This window comes from Prinia subflava (genome assembly GCF_021018805.1).
Source record: "Prinia subflava isolate CZ2003 ecotype Zambia chromosome W unlocalized genomic scaffold, Cam_Psub_1.2 scaffold_31_NEW, whole genome shotgun sequence".
NCBI classification, from domain to species: domain Eukaryota; kingdom Metazoa; phylum Chordata; class Aves; order Passeriformes; family Cisticolidae; genus Prinia; species Prinia subflava.
Genome location: NW_026960608.1, coordinates 3,413,644 through 3,425,736, shown reverse-complemented (window position 1 = coordinate 3,425,736; position 12,093 = coordinate 3,413,644). Strand labels below are relative to the sequence as shown.

Here is a 12,093-nt window from a genome sequence, read left to right as displayed (position 1 = left end):
CTCGGCTCAGATGCCCGCAAGCGCGGGAGGAGGGGGAAGGGAAGAGGAACCGCGCACAGAGAGCAAAGCCGAGGCTACCTCCTAGTCCTCGTCGCTGACGAGACCACAGAAACGCCTTGCCGATAATCTTTCCGAAGACGGTAGTGGCGCCACCAGGGCGAGAGGCCAGCACCCCGATACTCTCGTCAGCCAAGGACAACGCCCGTGTCCGCCCCGACACTTCCTCCACTAAGCCCGGCCCTCCGCGGCGCCCATTGGGCCGACGGATCGTGGCCCGCGTCTCCATTTGCTGTCCCGCCTGTCTCTTTCGCTTTTCCCCGCCCCCTTGGCGAGTCCTCTCTCGTCGACCTGGGGCCCTCGGGGCGCCGAGGGACCTGCCCCGTGTAGTGCTGCGACCCTGAGGGCGGGCTACGAGGTCGCAGAAGAGGCTGTAGTAGCTACAAACACTATTTCTTGTTATTTGTTACCGCATCAAGTCCACCCCAAAGGTGCCTGTGCCTTTTTGGTGCTGCTCCCTTCAGTCAAATGACTGCTTTGGCCAGGGCAGGGCAGGCCTGCCCTTAACTTCTCGGGACATTTTGAAAAACCAACAGAAGTTGCTCTACACTGTTTGCTGAAAGCCCCACTTCCATTGCAGACGTTTCTAAGCTGCACGTCTCCTGGAAGCAAATAAAATACAAAGCGTGCGTTCGGCACTGCTGGCTTGAGGGTTCAAGATAGTAGGATTTGCGTTAGGCTGGATAGGAGGCTTTTAGAAAAATAGGCAGCGCCCTCAAATCTGCCCAAGGGTGGTCTGCTGTGCCCTGCAGCTCCGGGGACAGTGAGCACCTTGAATGGCCCACACATCTATCTTGTAACATATATAAACCCTGCTTTCCTCGATATTGGGCTAAGGAGATCCTTGGCCGCCTTTGCGGCAAGGGCACGTCGTCCTATTTTGCAAAGCTGCTTTCCAGCCGATCGACCTCCAGCATGTACTGGTGCATGGCGTTGTGCCTCCCCAGGTGCAGGACTTGTGTATCCACAGGTTCCTCGGGTGGTCTCAAAACAGATTGTTTCCTATGATGGAAGGGACTTTGTTCCCCAAGTCCCTGCCTTGAGGTTCAGGGTCTCAAGAGGTTTGGTAACCGTGCCAGTGAAAACAGAGGAAAACGACTCGCCGAGTATCACAGCCTTCTCCATGTTACTGGCCACTAGACCTCCTGGCTTATTTATCAGCGGGGGCAGGGGGGGAGGGAGGAAGGGAATGTGGGTTGGCGTACGCTTTCTTTAGCCTTATTTTCTGACCAATGCACCTGTGGAAGCCCATCTTATGATTCTTTACATCCCCTGCCAAATTCAGCTCCAGCTTTGCCTTAGCTTTTCTGATCCCATCCCTACAGACCTGGGCGGCATCTTTAGATTCTTCCCAGAATGCGTGTCCCTGCTTCCAATACCTATGCATGTCCACTTCATGCTTCAGCTCAACCAGAAGAGAAGGCCCTTACTCAGCAACGCTCATGTCCCGCCTAACTTGCCTGATGTCTTACGTCGACCTCATCCTCTTAATCTGGTGGCCTATAGTAGATACCAAACACAAGGTTGGCTTCTTTTGTTGGCTTGTGTGGGATGATGACCATGGAGTCAGGAAAGGGCTAAGGCTTACTATATATGGCCTAAACCGTGTACCCTCCACATTATCTTTCCTGATGGAGATCCACATAGCTGACGTCAAGAAAGGACAATATGGCCGAAGGAGGAGTTCATGGGCAGCTAGGAAAGCCGTTTCTTGGCTCTGATGAACGGCATGAAATGGAAAGAAGTCTTAAGAGCGGAACTCTGAAGGACACCAAGGCCAAAGAAGTAACCTTTGCCCGATTAAGGGTCATTTAAGTATTAAAATGCACACTCATGCATATGCTAATAAGCTTACTGAAGTACATGCTACCACGTATATGATTATATTACTCAGCTCTCCAATTAGATCTTGCTATACGTAAGGAGGAGAAGATTGGGCTGTATATAAGGAGGGTAGAAATTTCAGCTAGGTAGCAGGAATTCCCAAGAGATGTCAGAGACAGTTGCCGGTCTGTTCTCTTCTCCCTCCTCCAAAGCGGGGACGCCCTCTTGGGAAGCTTCTGCATACCATTGCTATTATTAGTATTGCATGGGTTAGCATGATGTTATTAGACTTCTACCACAGCTAGTGCATTTCTCAATGGCAGTTCCAAATCTCTAGTTCTGTAACTTCAGAAAATCACTCTATTCCTGAATCTGCGCTCACAAAGGTTCTTAGAGAACGCAACCAGATTCACAGTGCTGAACTGGTTGTAACCGGAAATTAGGCCTAACCCCACCCGGTCCCTCTGATGTCTGAGGAGCAGCTGGAGTGCAAGGGGCTTTATTTTCTGCCAAGTTTCTTACTCTTAACGCAACAGCTTGGCCTCTAATTTTCACCCATAAGCTCTCAACCTGTTCATCGCTGTCTTTCAAAGACAGCTCTGTACAGAAAATCCCTCTTATTTTGAGTTCACACAGAGGACCACCTCTGCCTCTCCTTCCTTCTGACCACTTTATAGCCATTGACTGGGGAGCTCCAGTCATTGAGTTGTCCCAGCACATTTTTACTCTCGTGATTACATTGTTAGCTTTCCGGCTGCCCAGTGGTTTCCAGCTCCTCTTGCTGGTGCCCACAGAGTCGTTCTATCACTCCCCCTTCTCAGCTTGACACAGAGAGAAAATAAGATGGAAAACAACTCACAGGGTGAGATAGGGCAGTTTACTAAAGGAAAAGAGAAAGTTTTCGCACAAAAAAGGAAACAGGAAAAACAAATATATCCTCTGGTTCCCATCAGCAAGCACTGTCCGACCACTTTCCAAGAAGCAGGGCTTCAGCACAGGTAGGGGTTGCTCCGAAAGGCAAACGCTGTAAATAACTAATGTGCCCCCTTTCCCCCTCCTTAACTTAGCTTTTATTTCTGAGCTGAAGTCATATGGTACAGAATAGCCCTCTGGCCAGTTTGGGTCACCTGGTCTAGTGGTGTCTCCTGCCAGGATCTTGCCCACTCCCAGCCTACTTATTGGGGGCAGAATGTTGGAGAGGCAGCGCTGACGCTGTGCCAACATTGCCCGGCAGTAGCCAAAACACTGATGTGTTATCAACACCTTTCTAGATACAAATGCAAAGCATGGCACTGTTGGACGCTATGGGGAAAGTGAACTCCATCTCAGCCACAGCCAGTACAGTCTCCACCCCTTACTTCGCACCATTTGCATCATACTCAGATCCCACAGAATTTTTTATATATATATCTATATCTGGCTTCTAATTCTTCCATTGTATTTATGTCATGACTGAAATCCCTTCTTACCAACACTTACAACTTAAACTCCATGCTTAAACCATCTTTATGTCCAACACACGTATACATTTTCATTAACTACCGTCCCCCTTCCTTTCAAAGACAGATATTAGTTTCCCATTTGATGGGTTTCTTCCAGCCCTCCAGATGTTTAAAAAACAGGCTGTGACTTGGGCTCCATTCCATCAAGATGGGTGCTCGGGACAGAAGCGACACACTCGACCGTTCGGCACCGACACCGGCCCTGCCTGGGCTATCCTCGCACTCTCCTCGCTCCTCGTAAAATTCACTCATCGTCGGTTCATGTCACTCCTGCTACTTTACTTCCTGCAACATACAGTTTGCACTCATTACTTTTCCCCCAAGGTTAAATCTCCTTGAGGCACACGCCGGGTCTCCCCATCCTTCTGCACTACCCACCAAGTACACCCAGGTCCTTGAGCAAAGACAATCCCATTAATAGGTTTGCCTTTTCCCATGGGAGGAGAATTCCACAGCCACTTCCCTGTGTGTAGTATGGGGACCTTATCTCCTCCCACAGTATGTAGTGGTTTTGTTTGGGCAGGACCAGGGCGGTTAGCAGATCTTCTGGTGTTAACCAGCCAAGTGGCTTCTGCTAAATTTGCATCCCAATGCTTCCATGCCCGATTGCCTAACCCTCTTGACATAGTCATCAGCAGTCCATCATACCTCTCAATCTTTCCAGAGGCTTGTGGGTGATAAGGGATGTGATATATCTACTCAATGCATGTTTCTTTGCCTAAGAGTTTATGAGGTTATTTCATAAATGAGTGTCTTGGGTTCAATGCAAGATGTATTCTATTCCCATCTGTTGAAACTGGTTGGGGAGGTGTTTCTTTCTTTATCTCTTCTATGACCCATTCCTCATGGCTCCGGGGGGAAGGGGGCAGGTGTCTTCTGTTAATGGGCCAGCTGTTAAAACCAGGTGGGGCAGTGTTCCTATCTCTTCCCTGACCCATCCTCCTTCCAGGGGGATATCTGCTGTTAATGAGCCATTAAGGCTCACTGCATGACTGATAAAATGGCATCATCCCATTGTGAGATGCTCCACCCAGTGGGAGGAGCCAAGCTTTCCTACCTGGATAAAACCTGAGATTCAGAACACCAGGACAGCCTGTTTTCCACTGGCTTCCCAGAGGAAGACCAGACTCATCTCGCCACCGCTGGATCCTTCCACGGGATCATCTCTACTCCAACAGAACCACATCTGTCACTCCAGGAGGACTTAATTGGACTGCTACCAACACCCTGACCAACAGGGTGTCAGGTCGTGTTCTGACTCTGCCAGTGTTTTTCTTTTTTGTTCGTTTGCTTTTTTGTACTACTTCGTTTTTAATATTCCTAGTAAAGAACTGTTATTCCTATTCCCATATCTTTGCCTGAAAGCTCCTTAATTTCAAAATTAAAATAATTCAGAGCGAGGGGGTTTACATTCCCCATTCCAAGGGAAGCTCCGGCTTTTCCCTGGCAGACATCTGTCTTTCCAAACTAAGACAAGGAGACTCATTGATTCCATTCTTTCTGGGGTACCATGTCACCACAAAATGTCTCTCTCAAGGCCTAAGACAGCGTTTCGAGCAATAGCATGGTTTACAGGGTATTTTTACAGCCAACCAGTAGTTGCCTCTACCACGATGAGCATGTAAGCTCTTGCCTTGGCGTGTTCATGGCAGTGGTCCAATATAGTCAATTTGCCAGGCCTCAGCAGATTTAAAACTCACTTTGGCCATCTATTCCAAGGACATTTCACTCATGTGGCTCACTTGATTGCAGCACGTTTCACATTCACGGGTGACCTGTGTGATAGCCTCCGTGGTCAGGCCGACCCCTCAATCACAAGCTCGTCTGTAGGTTGCATCTTTTCCTAGATGCCCGCATGGTTCATGGGCCCATGAGGCTGTAAAGAGTTCACACTTCTTCTCCCAGTCTAAGTCTACCTGAGCTATTTCAATTTTGGCAGCCTTAGCTGGCTGTTCATTCTTCTGATGTTCCTCAGTGGCACGACTTTGGGGCATGTAAGCATCTACGGGACGTTCCTTCAGAGCCATCGTTTCTACCCGTGCAGTGATGTCCTGCCACAACACAGCAGCCCACATGGGTTTAGCCCTGCACTGCCAATCGGTCTTCTTCCATTGCTGTAGCCACCTTCATAGGGCATTAGCCACCATCCAGGAGTCAGTACAGAGATACAGCAGAGGCCACTTTTCTTCTCCTTCAGCGGCCTCAACGACTCATTGTGTGGGACTCCACACAGCAGCTTTCCACCTCTGATGGTTTCCTACCACAAGGCAGGATCCGTCAGAAAAGAGAGCATGGCCTCTTTCATCTTCTGATAACTCATTATATGGTGGTGCTTCTTGAGCACGAGTGACCTTTCAAAGAAATTCTCCAAAACCTCTGCCTTTTTTCATGGATTCTCGGGCAATTGGGTTCCCCCAGTCAAGCTCGTTGTGTGATCAGTGCTGCTACCCACCCACTTACTCCACGCAGCACTGTTTGCACAATGTGTCAAAAGGATGCTTCCTTTGAACATCTAGTGTAGCACAGGAAATTGCAGCGCCAAGAGGAGACACGCTTCTTTCCCAACAACAACTGAGGATGCTCAAACCCCCTCATACGCTGCTAATATTTCTTTTTCAGAGGGAGTGTAGTGGGCCTTCTGATCCTCAATGACCCCGGCTCCAAAACCTTAATGGTCCACCTCGGCTTTCTCTTGATGTTCTTTGCCAGAAGCTCCAAGTGAGATCATGCTATCCAGCTGCAGTGTAGAGTATATTTTGCAGGGCTGGTCCAGTCTGAACAGGCCCAAGAGCTACCACAAAAGCTACTTCCCTGTTTGATCTGCTCAAAGGCCTGTTGTTGCTCAAGGCCCCATCCAAAATGGTTCTTCTGGGTCACTCAATAGAGGGGCCTCACAAGCTGACTGTAACGTGGAATATGCATTCTCCAAAACCCCAGGCGGCCTACGAAAGCCTGTGTTTCCGTCTTCTTAGCTGGTGAAGACATAGTTGCTATCTTGTTAACCACATCCATAGGCACACGACGACGGCCACCCCACCATTTGTGCACCCAAAAACTGGATGTCCCGTGAAGGTCCCTTGACCTTGCTTTTCTTTATGGCAAACCCAGCTATCAGAACATTCTGAACTATTCTTTTTCCCTTCTCAAACACTTCTTCTGCCTCACTGCCCCACACAATGATGTCATGAACGTATTGTAGATGTTGCGGGGCATCATCCATTTCCAGTACACTTTGGATCAGTCCATGAGAGATGGTAGGGCTGTGTTTCCACCCCCGGGGCAGTCGATTCCAGGTGTATTGGACACCCCGCCACATGAAAGCAAACTGTGGTCCGCACTCTGCTGTCAAAGGAATTGAGAAAAATGCATCGGCAATGCCAAGTGCAGCATACCACCTGGCTGCCTTTGACTCCAGTTCATATTAGAGCTCTAACATGTCCAGTACAGCAGCACTCAGTAGGGGCGTTACTTCATTCAGGCCACAATGGTCTACTGTTAACCTCTACCCTCCAACAGACTTATGCAATGGCCACATGGCACTACTAAAAGGTGAGTGAGTCTTGCTGATCGCTCCTTGGCTCTCCTCACCCACCTTTTCCTTCTCACTTCTGGGGGCCATTACTGTAGTTATTGTTTGGGTCCCTATCTCAGCCATAGTGTCCTCAAATGCAGTTTGGGTCCCTGCCTCAGCCACACTCTTCTGACAGTACTGAACTGTGGCTCAATAGGCATAGGCCAGGCCCTCGTACAGGGCAAGAAGCTGCTGGGTTTCATCAGGGTAGGTAAGGCACCCTTCTATCAGGTGACGCGTCAGTTTGCCAGGCTTCTTTACCTATTTAGGTGTAGAGTCCCAGGCAAGGGGAGGTCATAACCACTCTAGGAACCTGCTCAAATCCTTGCACACGCACTGCCATCCAGCGAGCTGCCGCTTCAGGGCACATTTCAGTACCTCCTCACCTACAGTTTGTTTTGTCTCACAGCAGGATGACACCAGATTCCACAAACCCCATAGGGTGCCAACAGTATTAGTTAATAGTAAAAATAGTATTCAACAGCTTACATAAGGATGAACAAGGAATGCGGCAGCCTGCATTCTAAAACAATCTACATCAGTCCCAGATAGGGAGAGTGAGTCCCTCATTGTCCCCAGAAAGTAGCTCCCCCAGCACAACAAAGCCATCAATGTCACAGCAAAGCACAGAGCCACTGTTTGTAGTAACATGTTCCCAAACTCAACAAAACAAAGAGATAAGCAGCGTACCTGACAAACTCCATGTCCCGCACAGGAGCTTGCTACTCAATAACTACTATTACTATACCATGCAAGATATATAAGGGCCAGTGTCTCAGCCCACGTTAGGAACCAAAAAGGACTGGTGTGGGTTTATCTTGGCTAGATGCCAGGTGTTCACCAAACAACTCTATCACTCCTCCTTCCCAGCTGGACAGGAGAGATGAAAAACAACTTGTAGACTGAGATAAGGTTGTTTACTAAAGCAAAAGTGAATGTTTGTGCGTGAACAAGGAGAGGGAAAAAAAACAAATTGATTGTCTAGTTTCGATCAGCAAGTACTGTCTAGACACTTCCTGGGAAGCAGGGCTTCCGCACATGTACCAGTTTCTCTGGAAGGCAAACACTGTAAATAAGAAATGCTCCCCTTTCCCCCTCCTTTACTTCGCTTTTATTTCTGAGCTGACATCATATGGTATGGAATATCCCTCTGACCAGTTTGGGTCAGCTGTCCTGGTTGTAACTCCTCCTAGGATCTTGCCCACCCCCAGCCAGCTGATGCTGGGGCAGAATGTTGGAGAGACAGCACTGATGCTGTGCCAACACTGCTCAGCAGTAGCCAAAACACTGGTGTGTTATCAACACCTTTCTAGCTACCAATGCAAAGCACGGTGTGGGAAAATGACTGGGGACCCTGTGGACCCGTAACTGGGGATTCAATTAGAGGAAACTTAGGAGTTATATTAACATCCTTACAGGCGTTATAACAGTACGGGAATTATAGGGTAAATCACAGTTGCTGCTCCCTGGATGGAATGCAGTTGGCATGACTTGAAACCTATTCCGTGATGATTCCCCATACACACACACCTGCTAATGGGGATGGAATGGAGGGTGGAGCGGAGCGAAGACCAGGCTCTGCAGAAATCCTTGCGGGGAAGGGAACTCGATGGTACTTTGCAGCTGATAATCCGCATACCACCTGTCAGCCACGGGAGATAGGGGAAGATGTCTTACTGCTGAGCCAGCAACTGTGGTGAAATCTCTCTCCTTCAATGAACTTGCTTCATTAAAGACCAATAATAATATTAACGCACACCTCCATCCCAAAGTTACCCACCTCCAAAGTGCGACCACCCCTCACTGGGCATGCGCTCTATATTCTTTCTGACTGTACCTTTAAAAGCAAAGCAAGAGAATTTTACACCAATCAGTAACAAAGGTATGCATGAATAGAGTCACTCAAGCTCCACCTAAACACACAGAAATACTATAAAAATAAGTCGAGAATGGGGAAAAGTTAGGGAAGACTCCATCGACTCCATCGTAGCTGCTGGGATCAGTTGATGGGCTGAACCTGTCTTCTCCCTCATAGAGATGCCTATTGGATAAGAATCATACTCTATGCATGCGGAACATTTTATTGGGGATTAGAGCTTGTCTGCATATTCCTTCAAATATATTTTTGCAGACAGACACTATCACTGACAATCTTCGAACCTTAACCTGTCACAACTTATATTAACAAAGAGTGTTCTTCCATAAACTGCTAGCGTGAATCCTTGGCGGACGCTACCAGTCGCCAGCAGCAGGTAACACAATGGGTAAAGGGGAAGACCTGCTGAGGGGTCTCCCTTACACTGTTGGTGTGTTTCCCTAAGTCAGTCGAACCACCCTCTGATCCAGTACGACTGCTCAGCGAAGGATCCCCCCAACGGGACGCTGACAGACTGGTCGGGCACAACGGCCGCGGCTTTCCCGAAACACAGACAAATTAAACACTAAAGACTGAGTAAATCTCCCCACACTAAGGGTCGAGGAAGCCTCCCTTTTTCACGTGACCCACGGCACTGTGAGAGCTGCTATGGGGAAATGAACTCCATCTTGGCAACACCCAGACCAGCATCATTGGGGCCTGATTCTCAGCTGTCCTCTGCTGCTGAAATTGCAGTTATAGAAGATGGATTGGTACCTGCCCTTCACTCAAATCAACATTCAGCCCCTAATTCATCTTCCTGTTCCTAAAATCTCTAAACCACCAACCCCCTTCTACATGGAAGAATATGCCTTTTAGGCTTTATGATGTCAGACCTTGGCTGGCCGCCAGGGGCCCAACCAGCTGTTCTCTCACCACCCCTCCTCAATAGGACAGGAGGAGAAAATAAGATGAAAAAGTTCCTTCGGGACATAGCCACCTGCCAGATCTAAGGGCAGCAGGGAAATACCTGCCCCAGACAGCGCTTTACCCTTTCTTAAATATGCTTACACAGGGGTGCCACCAGCTCTGCTGAGTTGCTCAGCTTTGGCTCTCAGGGAGTCTGGTGCCTAGCTGGTGAAAACTAGCTGTGTCTCACACAGAGCAGACCCTGGCCTCTTCTCACAGAGGCCATGCCTGCAGGCCAAGCTCTGTGTCCAGTTCTGGTCCCCAGACTTCAATAAAAAGAGGCGGACAGACTGGAGAGGGTCCCAAGGAGGGCCACAAAGATGCTCAAAGGGCTGGAGAACCTGCTTTTGCTGATACCTTTCCCGGCGATTCTTTAAGCGACCTAAAACACCCACTTGCACCAATTGGCATAGTCGGAGGGACGGCAAGAGATATCACTGAATACTTACAGAAGCAAGGAATAAGCCTAAGTCCTAAATACGCGGACAAATGGGCTCAGCATGATCCAAAAGCTGTGGAGGAACATCTGAAAGCAGACAGGGGCTGCATGAAGGCTAGCAATGACAAAGGAATTAGATGCAAAATGTTACGCACCTGCCTAGGCTCAAGGAGAACCTCCTCACAGTATTCTAGTACTTCAGGGGAGCCACATGGAGAAGACAAGGGACAATGGGCACAAGTTGCACCAGTCCCCATTGCTGGAGGTTTTCAAGATGCGATTGGACGGGGTGCTAAATAATCTCATCTAGGCTCCCTTTCCCGCAAAAGGCTGCACCAGATGATCTTGCGAGGTCCCTTCACACCTGGGCTGGTCTAGGAACCTACAACTCTCCAGCGGATCTGGGTTTCATAACCCTTGGCTCTCTTCGGCTTGGAGCTAAGCATCCAAAACCTTGCCTGCGAGGCGAGACATAAAATTCCACCAGGTGCCAGAGACTTCTAAAACCTATGGCAATCACCCAGCATGCTGGTTCAAATGTAAACCGTCAGGAGAAATCAACCCCACACATCTGCCTCAAGAGAGATTACAGGTCGGAGTTACAATTTACTAAACAGGTTACAATAAATACAACGATACAGAGAGAACTGGTTTTAACCCACAGAGTATAAACTGGCACCCTGCTGGTCAGAGTGATGGTCACAGTCCTGTTGAAGTAGTGGTCGCAGTCCTGTTGAAGTAGTGGTCCTCCTTCGGATCTGTCGAGTGGTGGTGCCCAAAGTCCCCAAACCCAAAGATATCTATATCTATATAGATATAGATATATAGATATAGATATATAGATATAGATATATAAGCACAGGTTCAAGTGGGAATGCTCAGTACCTCCCCCAGGACAGGGAGTTTCACAGTGGAGGAATGTAATACTCTAAGTCATGGGATATTTTGGGAGTCTTTGATGGTCTAAGTCACTGCAGCTGCCTATGATCCTAGTGCCATTGAGTCCATTATGGCCCATTAGCAGAGATGACCCCTCAGGCTGGGTGGGAATGTGCTGGTGCTTCCCCAGAGGAAGCACTTATCATGGCTAAGTCGTTTGTGTGAAGAAAAACACTACCCTGCCTGGGAAGGGTTGCCTCTTCTCCCTTATCTCATTTAACACCCATCTTGTAGCCTCAGGTGTTGGGTGTATAATAGGCAGCTACTGCAAGTGATCCATCGTTAGCAGGTCATCAGGAATGACACGGAGGGTGGTACAATACAGTTGGCTTACATGCACACAGTGCTAAACTGGCACCCTACTCATGTAACCAGGACACCCAGGTGCAACAGGAGGTAGATGCTTCCAACACAGTGCACCATGCTGAATCCACCCTTGGAAAGCACGCATGTAGCCTCACACACAGTATCTTCTACACTTTTAGCAGCAGCCTACATAGGGGCTTTCTGTACGTTGGCATACCACTGCCAAAGAGCTAAGACTTTGCTTCCTACAAGACGCGAGAGACTGCTAAGCAGCGCTTCCAGCTTCACGCTTCAAACAAACAGGCAAATCATCATCTATCTCTGAAATGCTGTTATCTGGCTGAAACATTCCACATACTTGCATTTCGGGGAGACACCGTTTGAACTTGCAGAACTACTTCCCCTCAGTAAGACGCGCAAGACGGAGATGATATCCCCATGACAAATCTTTATTGTGCAACTGCTGCTCAAAGCTTTTGTTACCTTCCACAGACGCACGGCAAAAGAAAAATTACACATCAAAAGCCGCTAGATTGATGGGCAACAGACGAAATCCATTCAGCGGCGATTTGTACACGTGCAGCAACTCTTGCGGTGCCAAAAACTTAGCCAGGCGGCCAGCCCAACTGAC

The 12,093-nt window shown here is 48.6% G+C and overlaps 1 protein-coding gene across 5 annotated transcripts in view; it reads right to left on the bottom strand.

Moving 5' to 3' along the window:
* LOC134564999 (uncharacterized) overlaps positions 1-5,886 on the bottom strand; it is a 145,229-nt gene extending 139,343 nt beyond the window's left edge. For 2 of the 5 annotated variants that reach the window (XR_010083748.1, XR_010083744.1), the window contains exon 1: positions 79-5,880. Coding sequence is in view for 1 of the 5 variants with exons in the window: in XM_063424348.1 (XP_063280418.1) it covers positions 79-286 (208 nt within the window). In the remaining 4 variants the exon portion in view is untranslated. Of the gene's footprint in view, positions 1-78 lie in introns of all 5 variants that reach the window. The other 3 variants (XR_010083739.1, XR_010083745.1, XM_063424348.1) reach the window with 3 other exon arrangements.
* Between the last annotated feature and the right edge of the window lie 6,207 nt (positions 5,887-12,093).